Source organism: Crinia signifera, chromosome 1 (assembly GCF_055691185.1).
Source record: "Crinia signifera chromosome 1, ASM5569118v1, whole genome shotgun sequence".
Classification (NCBI taxonomy): Eukaryota; Metazoa; Chordata; class Amphibia; order Anura; family Myobatrachidae; genus Crinia; species Crinia signifera.
In genome coordinates this window covers 440,637,795-440,656,525 of record NC_139217.1, presented here as the reverse complement: position 1 = coordinate 440,656,525, position 18,731 = coordinate 440,637,795, and the positions used below count along the sequence as shown (strand labels likewise).

General features: G+C 45.0%; 1 protein-coding gene across 1 annotated transcript in view; it reads left to right on the top strand.

The window, feature by feature from the left end:
• Positions 1-11,398: 11,398 nt before the first annotated feature.
• The window catches only part of LOC146032033 (mast cell protease 4-like), a 43,426-nt gene continuing 36,093 nt past the window's right edge, over positions 11,399-18,731 (top strand). Inside the window, exon 1 of the mRNA XM_083158472.1 lies at positions 11,399-11,528. Coding sequence (XP_083014598.1) covers positions 11,474-11,528 — 55 coding nt within the window. The 5' untranslated portion in view covers positions 11,399-11,473. The remainder of the gene's footprint in view (positions 11,529-18,731) is intronic.

Sequence of the window (18,731 nt, the reverse complement as noted above, 5' to 3'; positions counted from 1 at the left end):
GCTGGAGGGGGGGGCACTGTCAGGCAGTGGCGGGCCGGGCCGGGGGTCAGGGTGCCGTGTGCTCCCCGGGCCACTTGGTTACCTAATGTCTACGGCCGCCGCCACTATATACAAGAAGAAGGGCTCTGGTGGTCCTGTTCCTGGCCGCCAGCCTGCCTGTGAAGGCGACGGCCCCTCCAAAAATGGCCACCGCCTACGAGGAGACAGACACTACTTCCAAACCTCTAGTGTCTGTCAAAGAATAACAGACCATCCAGCGCTACCCAGAAGTGTGGATTAAAAAGGAAGCATGGGTGCGTGGGGCCGCAGCAGGTAGGAGCCGAGGACAGACAGAGAAAGATGGGATTCTCATAGCGGGGGAAGTAGCGCCGCTGCCATTTTTACCGGCGGGGCCCGCAGGAGCACGCCTCACTTCTAATCAATGCTGGTCCTGGGCTGTCAGTCACACGGGGGAAGTGGAGAATCAGTAGCAGGAGAGGCTACACAACACTCGCTGCCCAGCAGCATGGAGAGAGAGGCGGAGAGGAGGACGGAGGATCTTTTACTGAACATGCCATGAGGTACATAGGCGAATCTAGGGGGTGGTCCGGGGGTGCACAGGACCACCCATTAGCCCATTTTGTAGCTGAGGGATGGGGCTTTCCAATGAGCCCAGCCCCGTGTCTCTAGCCCTCTGGGAACCGGAGATACAGCCAGGCAAAGCTGGAACGTTTTCCCTATAGGATAACATGGGACCCCCACCCAGTTCAATGGCTGCCAGTTCCCCCTTCGGCATCACTGAAGCTCAAGGTTGATCTCAGTCGAACCCAAATCGCTGGGCCTTTAATCTGATACCAGGCTGGATCTATATGGGTAATTGGTTCCAGGGATATTGAGGTTAAACCGTTTTTTTTTTTTTCATTTCTTAAATGTAATTTCATGACTGTTTATGTTCTTTGAGGGCAGATTTCAGTTTCACGGGACCAAAATCATTCGAAGCCAACTCAAAAGTTCTTCAATATGATACTGGTCTCATGTAAATGGGTCAGTTGGTTCCAAAGATATAGCTGGTTTGTTAAAGGGGGGTAGGGAGAGTGGTTGTCTCTCCCCCTCACACCAGAAAATGCAGGGACTAGGCTGGTGTATAAAGGGTCAGCCTGGAAATGTCCCTGCATGATCCTGGGACCATATTCCCGGGTAAATCCCTGCATTTTCTGTTGTGAAAGGGGTATTATTTCAAAGGGGCATTACGGTGTGCAGCATCATGTGTAAGCGGCATTATGTGTGCAGCATCATGTGTAAGGGGCATTATGTGTGCAGCATCATGTGTAAGGGACATTATGTGTGCAGCATCATGTGTAAGGGACATTATGTGTGCAGCATCATGTGTAATGGGTACTATGGTGTGCGGCTTCATGTGTAATGGGTACTATGGTGTGCGGCATCATGTGTAATGGGTACTATGGTGTGCGGCATCATGTGTAATGGGTACTATGGTGTGCGGCATCATGTGTAATGGGTACTATGATGTGCGGCATCATGTGTAATGGGTACTATGGTGCCATCAAGCAAGAACCCCCTAGCAATGAGCACGTCGGTAAGCAGCACTTATGTGGCAAAATATGTAATGGGCATTACGGTTTGTTATATAGCATGTTATGGGCATCATGATATGTGGCACAATGTGTAATGGGCATTATGGTGTGTGGCCTTATGTGTAATTGGTATTACGGCGTGTGGCTTTATGTGTAATGGGTAGTTTGCTAAAATGTGTAATGGGCATTACTGTGTATGGTCTAAAGTGTAATACCACACCCCTTTTTGTGATGCCACGCCTCCTTTCCATGAGGCCACGCCCCCTTTGTGTCGCGCGGCTGCGCCGCGCAAAGGTCCCCCTGCTGTTATGTCTGGATCTGGGACCACCCATTACCATAATTCTAGATTCGCCTATGATGAGGTACAGTATATACCCTGACTGTGCGATTTGAGGATGGAAGGGAGGAGGATGGGACATTATATAATCTGTGTGTCTGCTCTGTATTCATGTACTGTATGTGTGTGACTACAGTATGTACTGTAGGTTTGTGTAGTACAAGTATCTGACATTACGGTTTGTGGTGTAATGTGCTCTGGGCATTACGGTGTGTGCTGGAATGTGTACTGGGCATAACGGTGTGTGCTGTAATGTGTACTGGGCATTACGGTGTGTGCTATAATGTGAATTGATACTACTATGTGACCACATCACTTCTTCCCCCCCCCCCCCCACACACACACACACAAAAAACTTTCCCGCACTTTCCCTGTTTTCAGCTTCATTTAGTTTCTAGTATATATGTAATATAATTTATAAATATAAATTTAATTTCAGAATACAGTGTATATATAATAATATGATATATTGTCTTGTTTGTTGGTTTAATATCACCCTACTGCTGTCTGTAAGCACATATATATATTTTATATATATATATATATATATATATATTTATTTTTTTGGTGGGGGGGGGGCACTAAATGAATGTCTTGCCCCGGGCACCAGAAACCCTAGTTTCAGCCCTGCTTGTAGTATCAGAATTGCTCAACAAATCAGATACAAATATGTTGTTGTTTGTTTGTTTGTTTTTATTTCACACAACTGAGAGTGAGTCAGTCTTCAGTTGTGGTTCCTCGCAGCATAAAATGAGATTACACAATAAAATGTTAGCCTGGGCGGCATAGATTTGTTTGCGTGTGGGAATAGAACATAATGTACAGTATGTAACTGTGCAGTGGTTTTAATCAGAATACTGTAGATGAAGGAGATAAGAGGGTTGTACAGGAATTTGGTACGTTTGAAAAATACACAGATATTATTATGTCCAATGATTAATCTGATGAAAGTTATTTGTATTTAATATTCCATTTCTACTTTGGTACGGTAAAGTTTTAATCTTGTATGATTCATCTTCTCCTAAGTATTTTTCGTAACACATTTAAGCAGGAAACCTAAGTATGACACACAGGTTTACTAAGAAATTATACTACAGCACTCTTTTTAGGGGGCTATAATAGTTACTGCCAGTTATGTGCATTGGGCCTGGGAGTAATGTTGCAATTTTTGGGGGATATACTGTAGTAGGCACCCTGACAGTCAGGACGCAAACAGTCACAATACCAACACATCTGCATCCACACAGTCAGGATCGATTTGTGACACATTCTGTCAGTAAGTATTAGGTTAGGCTGTGGGAGAAGGAGCCAGAGGTTAGGGTTAGGCTGAGAGAACAGGGTTATGGTGTGGAATTGAAGGGTTATGGTTAGGGTGCATGGAGGGGAGAATTAGGCAGCGGGGGGGGGGGTGTTAGGCTGTGGGAGGATTAGGGTTGGGCAGCAGGAGGAGAGGTTAGGGTTAGGCTGCAGGAGGGGGGGTTAGGCTGTTGGAGGATAGGGTTTAGGCCTTGTGGGGGGGTTAGGTTAGGGTTAGGCTGTGGGAGGGCAGGTTAAGGTTAGGCTGTGGGATGGGGAGGTTATGGTTAGGCTGTGGGAGGGGGAGGTTAGGCTGTAAGAAGGGGAGGTTAGGGTTAGGCTGTGGGAGGGCAGGTTAGGGTTAGGCTGTGGGAGGGCAGGTTAGGGTTAGGCTGTGGGAGGGGAGGTTAGGGTTAGGCTGTAGGAGGGGGAGGTTAGGGTTAGCCTGTGGGAGGGCAGGTTAGGGTTAGGCTGTGGGAGGGCAGGCTAGGGTTAGGCTGTGGGATGGGGAGGTTAGGGTTAGGCTGTGGGAGGGGAGATTTATTATTAGGCTGCAGGAGGAATGGGTTAGTGTTAGGATGCAGGAGGGGTGGGCTAGTGGGAGGGCTATTATGGCAGTTGGGATGCTGTTGTTGATATTTTGACCAATGGCATCCTATCAGGATCCCATACTTGTAATGCAAGGAGTGCAAATACATTTATTATTTTTGCATAGGCGGGGTCAGAGACACTAATGAAAATCCCCCCTGCATGCACTGCTTGTGTGGCTTTGTGTTATGGGCTTGTGTGAAATCCCAACCTGTGAATTAATGTGCAAATAGATGTGTACGGCTAGCAAAGAATTTAAAGCTGATTAAATGGACGAGTACAGATGGAGCCAGGCTCCCTCTTGCTGGCGAATCACCAGAACGTCACCGCTGGCGATCCGCCAGCAGCCCGGCTCTCCATCTGACTGAGACGCGCATGCGTCTCATGCGCACGCGCGCCTCAGTGTCCGTGCGCCAGGGCGACGGGAACCTGTCCGTCTCCGCTTCAGGGAGACGGACAGGTTTAGGGAGGGTTGCGGGGAGGCGGTAGGGACCCCGGGTGACCGCCGACAAGCCGGCGGGGACCCGGGGGAAGCCATCAGAAGGGGACGCGCGCGCATCTCGTGCGCACGTGTCCCCTTTCACAAATACAGATGGCGGGTGGCGGGGGATGGTGGATGGCATCGCCATCCCCTGCAAAGAAGAGCCCGGCTTCATCTGTACCACCGCCAGACACCTACTTCCTGTCAATCACCATATAAGAATAAGTACAGCAGACACCACAACCAGCTAAGCCTGTTTTTTTAAATACTTAATTTATTTTTCAAACTTTTACACGTATCATTTAATCTTACTCTAGTTTTTTTTTTTAAAGTGAATAAATAATAAATAAAAATATAAAAATAATAAAAAAAATATATCCTTAAAAAAAAGGACTTTTTAGGGAGTACTAATAAAAGTTAAATCTTAATCAACTAAACAATCCCCCCCCCTTGCCTCCTTTTTGTCATTGTATCCAGAGAATGCACCACAAAGTCTCATCCTTCTTCTCTTTTTTCTTTTTCGCAGTTCATAGATTATCGGCCGCTGTGCGAATTCGCACAGCAGCAATTAGGCCTGAATTAGGCCCTCAGAACAGCGGTATATAGAATTCTAATTTCTTATATCAGTTTATTGTTCCATCACAGGTGCATAAAAGAATGGGTTAATCTAGACTACAAAAATCAAACAAATGCCCCTAGCACACCATAAAAGACCAGCAAAGAACCATCCATTTTACATTTTGTTTGCTGCACTATATTTTTTCTCTATTATGTTACTGTATACTAGGCTAAAATTTTATTTTCTGCCATATTACACTGAAATGGGCCCTAACTTGCCAATATAATTCCTTTCATATAGGAAAGATTTAACCCTTATTAGATAAATTCTTTATATTCAAATCTGAAGCATTCTTCCAGTTCCGGAGCTGCTGGGATGGGAGGGTCTCTCCTGGAGCTCAGCTGTTTTCCTTAATGTGGTATCCAAGTGTCCACGGATACGGTCACTAGGTCGTTGACGTATCCTGTGATTTTATGTTGCAGTCTCCTATACTCCTTCCTGGAATGTCACCTATGTTTTTGTAAATGTACCAAGTATCTTCTTATGTTCTCTGAATTTCAATAATATGGGGTATAGTTGAGTCTGACATTTCAGTACCACTCCTGCCCTCTGCTGGTGATTTCTGTGACTTTCTATATTCCGTATAGTAATGTTTTTCTAATTATAATATGTACATGCTTTTATATATATTAAGCCAATTGTTATACTCTTACTATTGCTGATTTATTACAAGTGGCCCTCATTTATGAATGTTTAGCAGCACCTGGCTGGGAGCTTCCAGCCTGCGTTCTCTGTTTTTGTACTACTACTTGCATTGTTCTTGCTGGAAGTTTATAAGGATGATGGACGGTTGAGTTAGCATACAGGGTATGGTATAAAGGGACAGTAAAAAGGTCGATAGTGTCTTGGTCATCACCAAATGGTCGACATACACAAAAGGTTGATATGGAAATGGTTGAAATATATAAAAAGATCGACATGAGTGTATTTGGAGTCAGTTTGTACTTTGTAGACCCGAAATGAGTGCATCATATCCCCTTGAATGGGTCGCCATGTTTCGGTGAAGGTGCCTCGTTCCCCTACTGCTGCACTCAGCACACCTTACCACTCCCAATCATAATTTTTGCACCTGTCGGGTGACCTGGAAAACGTGAACAGTGTGGGGTCCTGAGTTTGAGACCGAGTTTGAGAACCACTGCTATAAACTATATGTTTATTTGGTACTTGTTTCCTAGAACGGCCACACCGATTTTGATCGGGTCGGAAAAATCGCGACGATCGCATCGCATGCGACCAAATCGCATGCGATGCGACCGACACGATGGACCCGATTTTTACATTGATTGAAATGTGAATAGGGTCCCTGGGACCCTATTTTACATTGGATTCAATGTAAAATTGTCCCCACACTCCAATTTTAACCCCACGATTGACGCCAACCCGAAGCGTGGCGAGCGTAGCGAGGCCGCGCGGGGCGGCGGTACGCGTCCTCCGACCTTTTCATACCCCTACTATCCACGTCGGCGTGGAGTTGAGAATATAAAGTGTGGCGAGCTACCGAGCCCGAAGCGTGGCGAGTGCATAACTTCACAGGTATACGCGTCCCCTCGCGGGGCTCGCTGCGCTCGCCACGCTTCAGGCTCGGTGGCTCGCTGCGCTCGCCACACTTTATATTCTCAACTCCACGCCGACATGGATAGTAGGGGTATGAAATGGTCGGAGGACGCGTACCGACGCCCCTCGCGGGCTCGCTACGCTCGCCATGGTTCGGGTTGGCGTCAATCGTGGGGTGACGTTCACAATGGGGGGGGCCATATACAATGAGAAATGGCCCATATTGGGCCATTTCCCATTTTTTGCTATGTAAAATGTGCTTAATCACGTCCATCGCATCTTGTGCCATTATAATGGCACAAGACCGACGCGATGAACACGATTACAATGTTAAAAATATTTTAACATTGAACCCTATGGCAAAATCGGGTCCATCGCGTCGGTCGCGTGCCATGTTAATGCACGCGACCGACGCGATGGACCCGATTTTGCCTTTGCCAGCAAAATGGACTTGATTTCAAAGGAAATCGGGTCCATCGCGTTAATCGTGTAACTTAGGTACACAATTACTCCCGATTGTGGCCGTTCTAGGAAACAAGTACCGTTTATTTTGTTGTTTGATTCATTCCTTCATTCTGTTGAAACCTTTGTTATTAACATTGGAACGTCTCAACGCCACAGGCCTCTGGTCTTATAAATGTATAAACTGCTTTTCAATAAAACAGATTGCAACGTCATCCTGTTCATTTGTTGCTATCTTACAAAGAAAAGGCACAATTTAAATATTATCTGCACTTCTTCAACATTAACGGTTATCTGTTCTTCAGAGCTTATCAAGTTACCCCCAGACAGGAAACAAGTGCACTAATTCTACGTCATAGACGATAAACTACTGTACAACGTTATATACCACAATTGATAAGAATAGAATTTGACATCAGATAAGAACCACTGGGCCCATCTAGTGTGCTCTTTTTTGACCTTTTGGTAACCTCAACCCTATTTGATCATTAGTTCTATGTAGAGATGAGTGGGTTTGGTCTTACTTGGATTTACTTGGATTTCAAATCAGGATCTTATTTGCTATCCAAAGCATGTGACGGCCGATCCAAAATTGCAATAATTTGGCGAGTAAAACCGAATCAACTTGGCAATCTCTAGTTCTTTGTAAGGATATTCTTATGCCTATACAAACATGTTTAATGTGCCCTACTGTCTCAGCCACTGCCACCTCTGATGGGAGGCTATACCATGTTTCCATTGTGTTTTCTTTGAAGTAATCTTTTTAAAGTTTCCTTTAAACATACCTCCCTCCTGTGTCAGTGCATGTCCACGTGTTCTTATACCTCTCTTCTTTGGAAGAATGGCTCCCTTCTGTACCTTGTTACATATATTAAGGTTTCTATCATGTCCCCACTTTTCCTTTATAAACTATACATATTGAGATATTTTAGTCTTTCCTGGTACGTTTTGTGATGTAGGCCATGTACCATTTTAGTTGCCCTTCTTTGTACCGTCTCTAATGTATTTATATCCTTCTGGAGATATGGACTCCAGAAACGGACACAAATACCAATGACCTATACAGTGGCATTATTACTTCTTTCTTTCTACTGCTGATACCTCTCACTATGCAACCAAGCATCTGACTTGCCTTCCTCATTGCTTTGTTAAATTGCCTACCTGCCTTTAAGTCAATTGAAATACTGACTCCGAGATCCTTTTCATCCTGTGTAGTTTCCATTGTAGTACATTTAAATCTATCAGCTTTGGCGTTTTTGAGACCTGAGTGCATGAGTTTGCATTTTTTGACACTCAACTGTATTTCCACTTTCTTGACCACCCCTCTAGTATATATATAAATACCGAATCATTTACTTTACCCCTTCTGATGTGTCTACCCCATTGCCTACCTTTGTGTCATCTGCAAAAAAGCATATTTTAAATTCAATACTATTTGCAATGTCACCAACAAAGGTATTTAAAAGGACTCAATGATCTGTGCATGGTTCTTTCAATGTTTACCAAAAATCGCACTATTAAATTTGCGAGTTGTATACTTTATAATGGGAAAACATGTGGATGTGAATTAAAGTGTGAGAAAGAAAATTGACCGTTAAATATGAGCGATTATCACTGCAAAAAGTAATAGGAAGCGAATTGCGGTAAAAATCGCCCTTTTTGCTGCAAAAATCGCACATTTTTAACTGTCGATTTTTTTCTCACACTTCAAATCGCATCCAAATGTTTTGCCATTATAAAGTATCCAACTCACAAATTTAATATGGTGGGATTTTCAGAAAACGTGGGAATTCGCCCGTTTTTTGTGAAAAATCAGCGAAAGTCTAAAAATCTCACTCTATTAAATCTCGCCCATTATCTTGCTGCCTGATTTTCAGGGTATTACAGGCACTAGAGAACTACGACTCATTTCTTTTGAAGACTACTTTTTTCTTCAAACCCAAAACGCTCTGTTCCTTTAATCATTGATACAATTAATTGTTTTTCTACTTTTGCAGGTTTTTCAATAAATTTTTTTAATAAAATTTAAGTTCTGGCTATATATGGTCAGGCGAGGTCCGGCTGGTGTCATCCTTACCCCTTTAAATGTTCATCCACGTTTATTATGTACTTAGGCATTGCTCTCCCGCCTCACCTCACCTCACCGCCTATTTTAAAAATCCACACTGAACTCAGCCTTTGGCAAAACCTTCCCCTTAACTTACTAGGATGGTGAAATCTTTTTAAGATAGCCCGCTTCCCAAAATTATTATGTATTCTCCAAATTACCCCAATTTTGCTCACTAAATCTGACCTATCCTCCCTTAAACCTTTGTTATCAAAATTAATTTGGAATTCTAAAAGACCCATAATCAGTTTCCACAAAATGATGCAGTCCACTCAAAGGGAAGGCGTAAACGTGCCCATAATTAAATAATATAACTTGGTGTGTATTCTTCGCTTTGCAGTGGACTGGGTAAATGATTCTAAAATTTTTACGGACGTTGCACTTGAGTCTTTGCTCACGCTTTCGTTTGTTATTTACTACATGATCGCCCTTCCCAACTGAAATCACCTCAATTTGATCAAAATCTCTTTTAATCTCTACTATATATGCCTGGAGATATCCTTATCCCTTCCACTGGTTGGGAACTTGGAGTTCCAGGAGAGCAAAGCCATGTCCCCTTTTATGACCTAGTGCTCCTCTAGAATTTTTTGTTTATGCTATTCTATTAAATACCTCAGATGCCCCACTTAGTTTCGATGAGGCTACAACACATTTTTCTCTCCTCCCGCACCATAAGTTCACTTATTTGCAAGCCATGCACAACTTGCACACTTCTATCTATACTTCAATAGCAGGATCTCTTCAATCCCTTAGATTCTGTGATTCGTACTGAAACACACTCCATTTCTACCATCTACGCCCGTAAACGCACAGAATTACACCCTGAGCCGGATCTCCCATAAATAACTAAATGGATTTCACAAATCCCAACTCTTGATCCTATTTCCCTCTTAGATACGATTTTGCTAAACCTTAAACTCATTTTAGCTAGCTTTTATCAAGAAATGTTATATAAAAATTTTCATAGAGCCTACTTCTCCCCTAAAAGGTGCAACTTGATGGGTGCTGATCTTTTACAATGTCTTTGGGACTGCACCATATATAAGCCTTTTGGTTTGCGCTGCCTCCTTAAAACTATCTTAGTGGGCACTAATTGATCACATAGCTGATCAGTCTTCCATCAGTGACCAAAAAGGCAATACTTTAACAATATATTCACAATATTTAACCCTCACTCGACATGGACACTTATTTATTTATTTATTTATTTAAGCCCAGCAGATTGCGCTTTACAATTGTAGACAGTGATAGGATAAACTGGGTAACAACAGACAGACTTGAAGGTAGGAGGGCCCTGCTCGCAAGCCTACAATCTATAGCAGGGGTGGCCGACCAATCAGAGGCAATGAGCCAAAAAATATGTTATGGTAAAACAAAGAGCCGATACCATTCAGTAAATGGGTGTGGCCTAGCTCCCACAAGGCCATGCCCCATTTTTTCGGTCAAGCTTTTGACATGACATTCGTAGGAGCAGGTGTCAAACCTCAGTTTCTAGTTAGGCTGAGGGTGAGACAAGCACATTGAAAATGCACAATTTTATTAGTGGGACTTTTGACGATCTATGTTTTCAAAATCTTTAAAAAAATTCTGGCTTGTTCGCGAAGCTACTCGCAGTAATTCTCTCACACGTGCATCTGTAAGAACAGATCAATGTTTTTATTTTACTTATTTCAGTGTTGACAAAAAAATGACTCACAGAGGTGACCTGCTCTTCTATGTAGCCGCAGACCTGCTCTGACATCCGGCCACCACTGCCCACTCCGCTGTCTAGTTGCCACAGCCAGCGTCTTGCAGTCTATGTTCCCACTTCCTGAAGCTGGGTACAGCATGCTCCTCCCACAATGTGACATCATGACATCTCGTCGAGCATACAGCAAAGTACAGTAAGAGAAGGCAAGCGGCAGTGCCGCGGGAGCCGGCACACAGCGGAGTAGTGCACAGTCAGAGGAGGCATACAGCAGTGCAGCGGGTGCGGGAGCCACATCTCATTAAGAAAAGAGCCACATGCGAGAATGTAATGTACAGTATGCTTACTGAGTATGCTTTATATCCTTTGCATATGTATATAACTACTGTATAAACAGATCATTTCAATATTTACAGAACTGTTGATTGCTTGTTTAAGAAACCACAATTTTGTGATGTGTTCATTAATAAAACATATCCACTCTTCCTCGCCACACATTGCACCACCTTTCGCTGTACACAATAACTGTCACTGTAACGTAATATAATACAGGTACTGTAAATACCACAGAATAATGATGACGACTACTTACTGGAACTGCCTGTGTGGGTGTGGACTAAATCTCTTATTGACATACAGTAACAGGCTCATCTCACTGAACTAGTGGTAGATTGTTACAATTACAATCAGGTTATAGTGTGGACACAGAGTATTTAAGGGTTCACTGCCCACAACATTCACACTGAGAATATTTCTAATGTAAGAGCTATGAAAGCTTCCCTCTGCCTGCTTCTCTCTGCAGCCTACCTGCTCACCTCTCAAGGTAAGAGACCTGTTATATACAACTATACACTCAGGGGTAAAGTTACCTACTGTAAATTCTACTTCTATTGAAGATTGGGTGGAGGAATTTACTAAGATGGGAGATCTATTTCACATGGGATATTGCTATGGGCAACCAATAAGAATCTATTTCTTATTTATTTAGCATCTTCTAGAAGAAAATGCCCATAGCAACCAGCCAGATTCTACTTCTTATTTATTTACCACATTTTATAGGATAATCAATATAATCTGACTGGTTGATATAGGCAACAACCAATCTTCGATTGGTTGATATAGGCAACACATACCGTATTCTACTGGTTGATATATAGGCAACACATGCCGTCTTCTACTGGCTGATATAGGCAACATCTCATCTTCGATTGGTTGTTATAGGCAACACATACCATCTTCTACTGGTTGAAATATAGGCAACACATACCGTCTTCTACTGGTTGAAATATAGGCAACACATACCATCTTCTACTGGTTGATATATAGGCAACACATACATCTTCTACTGGCTGATATAGTCAACATCTCATCTTCGATTGATTGATATAGGCAACACATCCCATCTTCAATTGGTTGATATAGGCAACACATCCCGTCTTCGATTGATTGATATTGGCAACACATCCCTTCTTCCATTGGTTGTTATAGGCAACACATACCGTCTTCGACTGGTTGATATAGGCAACACATACCATCTTCGATTGGTTGATATAGGCAAAACATTGATGTTTGTCTGTCGACATTGACACTGTCTGAGTGTACCACGTCCCCTTGCATGACTAACTTCTCTCTGGGGAGGTGGCTGGAACCTTACTAGAAGGTAGTAGTGGTGCTTCGACAGTGGCTGTTTCACTAGCAGCTACTAGAGATGCGACATCCTTTCATAAAGCTGTTCTGATGCGGCGAAACGCGTCAGTGGTTTGCCACCACAGCCATCCTGGATTGTTATATCACATCTCAGATAACTACCATATTTGGACCAACTCCAGACCCTATTTCCAGTGTTCTATCTACAAGAGTGGAACCCTCCTCCATTGAATTCAACCCTAACGCCAGCTCATCCGCCATGGTGGACTAGATCCAGATTTGGACCAGCCTGATATACCTTCACTAGAAGGCAAACAGAAGTGCAGGACTTCTTAACCTACACTGGAGGACGGTATTTAAAAACCTTTTCATTCCACCTTTCCTTCAGCACAGATCGCTCAAAGGGGGTAGAATAGGAACAGACAGTTTCCTTTTATATCTTCACCAGGAGCTGTGAGGACCCATATATACATGCTATATATACAATTGTGTGCCTTTATTGCATATACTGATTATTGACTGGTCACTATTGTGTTTTTAACTGTATTTTTATTAAATGTGTTTACTTATGTACAATCAGTTCAATTGATTTTTTAGGAGTTTTTTTTTTTTACTTTTTATCAAACTAAGCGCTGCTATCCCCCTCTCACTTCACTTACCGCCCGACTCCTGCTCCCTCATCCCCTCCTGCTGAACGCAGCAGGTCCTGCAGCACAGGCTTCTTCAATGCTAATTAAAATGCAGCACCGGCTGGACAGCCAATCAGAGCTCGTGTACCAGCAGCCGCTCTGATTGACTACCGGTACACAAGCTCTGGCCTTACTATTAGGTGAACCTAGCCGGTCACCTAGGGTGTCAATGTTTAGGGTGCACCTAAAATACTGAATGAGTGACACAGCAGTTGGTCAGTGTCAGTGAAGTGAGGCGGCGGGTGTTAGAGATGAGAGAGAGGAAAAGATACTAGGTAATCCTAAAAGTTACTCTTGAAAAACCTGCAAGAGAGAAGTAGCTTATAGAGACTGCATTTAAAGGAAGAGAAACATATTCTGTATATAACCATACTAAATAACTTGGGTACTTCATTAACTGACGTAACTGAAGAATAACTAGTTGAGTGGACTAAGTCACACTACAGAAATCTTTATGTCCGCAGACTGATAAGACAGGAAGTGCAAATGTTAAGATAATTTGTTGCAAAATATAAAGAGGAATTCAGGAAAGAGTTACTATTTGATTCAAACGTATTGAGTTGAAACATTGAATATGTGTTTGACTAACCCGATTATTACCGTATCGGTGATGTCACACGGGTGCGAGGCTGAGTGGTGGCACACCATCGCTGGGTGGGGGGAGGAGGCAGCGCCTGGAGCTGACAGCACTGCCTCCTCCATGCTTTGAACGGGACCTGGGTTACCCATTCACACCGGACCATAACCCGGGAAGATTCCGTCAGCAACCCTGGTAGCTAGCAGGGATGAAATACCAGGGCATTGCTCCTGGGATTTTGGCTCGGGACCCATTCAGACCAGCACTACACCTGGGAACCTGAAAAAAAAGGCTTGTGTGGAGTATTTAGGAGTCAGGAGTAAAACTCGGCAGAATAATAAAAATATATTTTTGGTTAAATTGTAATGGAGACTATTGATTACATTGTATTTGAGGTTATTGATATTGTGGAGGATTTTACCCTTGTTAAGAATATTTTTCCTGATTCTGGTTAACTCAGTAAGCTGTGAAGATCGCAGTTTACCGAACCCCAGAGTGCCCGCCCCGCCAAACCCCCCCCCCCCCAACCACCGCCGTATCCCCAACCATGCGAGGGGATGTGTTAAGCTTGTGAGGGGCCACAAAGTTCTGACGGGCTGTAAGCATAGCTGCGGCAGTGCAGTGCCTAGAAATGGTTTATGAGGCACCTACCTGGAATTCTGTAAGGCTACTTACCCAGACACCCCTCCAGTATTAGTGAATTTTAATTGTGTCTTTTTTAATAATAAAAAAATACATTCAATAAGCGGTATACAAAAAATGTTCTGCTCAAGGGGGCGTTGTTAGGGGGCCCCAGAGATATCAGTGTATCGGGCCCCAAGATTTCTGTTGCCAGCCCTGCATGTGCCCGCAGCAGGAAAAATCATTAGATGGTCAGGAATTTCTCCTGGGCTCACAAATATATAAGCCAGTGGAGACTGATTTATATTTACAGGTGCGGGACAAAGACATGGCGGGCGGCTGACATCACATAAAGTCAGCCACCCACCCTCGGCACACTTCGGCACCTGCATTTGCATGGGAACGGCCAGTGATATAATGGGGATGCCCATGAAATGCTGGGTGTTCCCATGTCCCATCGCCACCACTACCCCAGTCCCGCCCCAGCTGCGAACGGGTATGGATCATTGGGTCACCAACAAGTAGGTTGACTAGCATTCGGTCAACACCACTAGGTCGACATGGCTTAAGGTCGGCGTGCAGAAAGGTCGACATGACTAAAGGTCAACATGGGTTAGATCAACAGTGACATTGGGGGAAATTTATTAATATGAAAAACCTAGTTTTTCGTATTAGTATTTTCCCTACGACTGCATACGACTGTTTCAGTCGTATGCAAACTCGTGTTCCGGAGGGGGATTTACAAAGCAGTCATATACGACTGCTTTGTAACCCTCCGATGGTGTAACCATTCGTATTAGCTGGCCGTATATACGGCCGCTAATACGAATTAGTAGAGGCAGTCTCCAGGGATCAGTCAGATCCGTGCAGGCTGCAGTGTAAAAAAAATAGAAAAATAAATACATGTAAAAAAAAAAACAGCGTGGGGTCCCCCCCCCCCCCACAGCTGTAACCAGCACCAGGCTGAAGGAGCCAGGGCCGGTAATTAAAAATCAGGGAAACCGACAAATAGGGGTTCCCCAATTTTTAACAACCAGCCCCAGGCTCCAGGTCCGGGGCTGGTTCCCAAAATACGGGGGACAAAATGACTAGGGGTCCCCCGTATTTTAAGAACCAGGCCAAACCAGCCAGCAGGGTAATGCCACAGCCGGGGGGAGACTTTTTATACAAGTCCCCCCGGCCAAAGCATTAACCCTCTGACCAGTCAGCCTGGCCAGGGGCCCTGGGGGAGTGGGGACCCCCCAATAAAGGTGCTGTCCCCGGTGGCCCTGTGCGGTGGCCACCGGGCTGATACTGGTGTAAAAAAATAGATGAATAAACTATTGTTTTAAACTGTGGAACTATGAGTCCCAGCAAGCCTCCCCCGCAAGCTGGGACTTGTCCCAGCCTGCGGGGCATTAAAGGGCCCGCTGGGTCTTGTAGTTCCACAGTAAAAAAAATAGTTCAATAAATACACACTGACACATGAAAAATAAAAGTTTAATACATACATTATACACATACTGATACTTACCTATCTTGATCCCGTAGGTAGGTCCCAGAGTCTTGATCCGGTGCCTTGTCCTGGTTCCGGATCCATGTCGCCATTCTTCAGCATGTCGATTTCCATGTCGGCGTCGGCGTCCGTTTCGGGGTCCGAAGAAATCCATGGTGGACCTGTGGAAGGAAATCCAACTCACCCAGGTCCTCCATGGAAGTTCTTCTGGCTTGATCCGATGTAGTCCAGGTTTTCTTGCATCTTCTTCTAGCTGCCGGCGACTCCGGCAAGCTCCCCGCTGCGGACTGTCAGAGGCGCAGAGCAGGGTCGTTTCTAGACAATTTAGCTCCCAGGGCGAAGAAAAAAAAATGTGCCCCGCCCCCCCAAATACATAACATGGAATAGAAGAAAAAGCGCTGAAATAGGGTGTGTGGCTTAATTTAAAAGGGGTGTGGCTTAATATAAGGGCGTGGCCTAGCAGGAAAACAATTACCTTACATCACACTTTTGCGACCTGCATGACCAGACATTGGTTACCGCAGGAGTTCTCATTGTCCTCCCGCACTTAAGTTGGCGGGCTGAAGGCCACACAGTGACATAAAAAATATAAAGGCCCACACAGTGACCTAGTACGCCTCACAGATCAAGGCCAAACAATGACAGGCTACTTAAATCATTATACACTATTTATCCATGATGCCAATTACACATGACGCCGCACACCGTGATGACAATTACACATTACGTCGCACACCGTGATGACAAGTACACATTATGCTGCACACTGTGATGCCAATTACATATTACGCCGCACACCGTGATAAAAATTACACATTTTTGTTGCACACCGTGATGACAATTACACATTTTGTCACACACCATGATGCCCATTAGACACCACGCTGTGATGCCCATTACACCCCACACTGGGATGGCAATTACGCAATACTCCCCACACCGTAATGCCCATTACACATTATGCCCCACGAGCCGCTGCCGCACAACTGATGCCGTTTACTAATATGCCCCCACAGTGACAGCTATGCCCCCACAGTGCCACACATATGCCCCCACAGTGACAGCTATGCCCCCACAGTGCCACACATATGCCCCCACAGTGCCACACATATGCCCCCACAGTGCCACACATATATGCCCGCACAGTGCTGGATATGCCCCCAAAGGCCACACATATGCCCCCACAGCACCACACATATATGCCCCCACAGTGACAGCTATGCCCCAACAGTGACAAATATGCCCCACAGTGCCACAGATATATGCCCCCACAGTGCCAAATATGCCCCCACAGTGCCACAGATATATGCCTCCACAGTGCTACAGATATATGCCCCACAGTGCCAAATATGCCCCACAGTGCCACAGATATATGCCCCCACAGTGCCAAATATGCCCCCACAGTGCCACAGATATATGCCCCCACAGTGCGACAGATATATGCCCCCCCACAGTGCCACAGATATATGCCCCCACAGTGACACAGATATATGCCCCCACAGTGCCAAATATGCCTCCCCACAGTGCCACAGATATATGCCCCCACAGTGCCACAGATATATGCCCCCACAGTGCCACAGATATATGCCCCCACAGTGCCAAATATGCCCCACAGGAAGCAGCATACAGTGACTCACTGTCTCACTCTCTGCGTCTCCCCCTGCTGCCATCGCCTCTGCTGCTGCCTCTTCTTCATCTTCCTTGGGGAGGGGAGCGCATCGCATGTCTCTCCTTCCCCTTCACTGAGCTGTCAGCCATTCATACATCGCGGGCTGTCTCCTGATTGGCTGACAGCCCAGTGACATAGTGAGAGAGGGGAAGGAGAGACGCACGATGCGCTCCCCTCCCCTCCCCTGGGAAATTAATCAGAAGCCGGTGAGAGGCGAGCCGAGAGGGGGAGGAAGGGAGGCAGCGATGGGGGGAGCTGCCGGGCGCCCCGGCTGTTTATTAGAGACGGACAAGCCGTGCGGCGCCCCGGGCTGCTGCACGGCTTGTCCGCCTCTAGAAACGGTCCTGGCGCAGAGATCCTTTCTCCTCTGCGCCTCTACTCAGAATGAATTCTGGCCAATCAGGAGCCGACTTTCTTGGCTCCTGATTGGCCGCTAGGCGGCCTTCTATCTATTTTCCGTGCCTGTTTTACACCAATTAACAGCCGTATTATCAATATGGCTGCTTAGTAAATTAGGAACCACCATTCTTTTGAATGGTGATTCCTGTCGTATCCTATCGATGGTGTAGACATTCGTATTTGTAAATACTAATACGAATGTCCCATCTTTAAGAATACGAATTGCTGTATTTTTGGGATAGTAAATCCCGAAAATACAAATGTGTAAAAAATATTTTTTACGAATTCATATTAGTAAATTTCCCCCATTATGTCAACAGGGTCATTAGTTCAACATGGGTAAGGTGGACAGCGAAAAAGTCGGCATGTTTTGTTTTTTCACAGTCAACATAAACACTAAAACGTAGCACCGCGTCCCCTCGCTATGCTCGATGCACTATTTTATTCTCCCACCACGCCCTAGTGCAGTGGTGGCCAAATCGGTCCTCAATATCTACCAACGGTCCACATTTTCCAAATCACCTAGCTGGTGCACAGCTGTAGTCATTACTAACTGTCACATTTCCCAGGTCACCTAGCTGGTGCACAGGTGTAGTCATTACTAACTGTGACATGTCCCAGGTCACCTAGCTGGTGCACAGGTGTAGTCATTACTAACTGTCACATGTCCCAGGTCACCTAGCTGGTGCACAGCTGTAGTCATTACTAACTGTCACATGTCCCAGGTCACCTAGCTGGTGCACAGCTGTAGTCATTACTAACTGTCACATGTCCCAGGTCACCTAGCTGGTGCACAGGTGTAGTCATTACTAACTGTCACATGTCCCAGGTCACCTAGCTGGTGCACAGCTGTAGTCATTACTAACTGTCACATGTCCCAGACTCCCTAGCTGGTGCACAGCTGTAGTCATTTACTGTCACATGTCCCA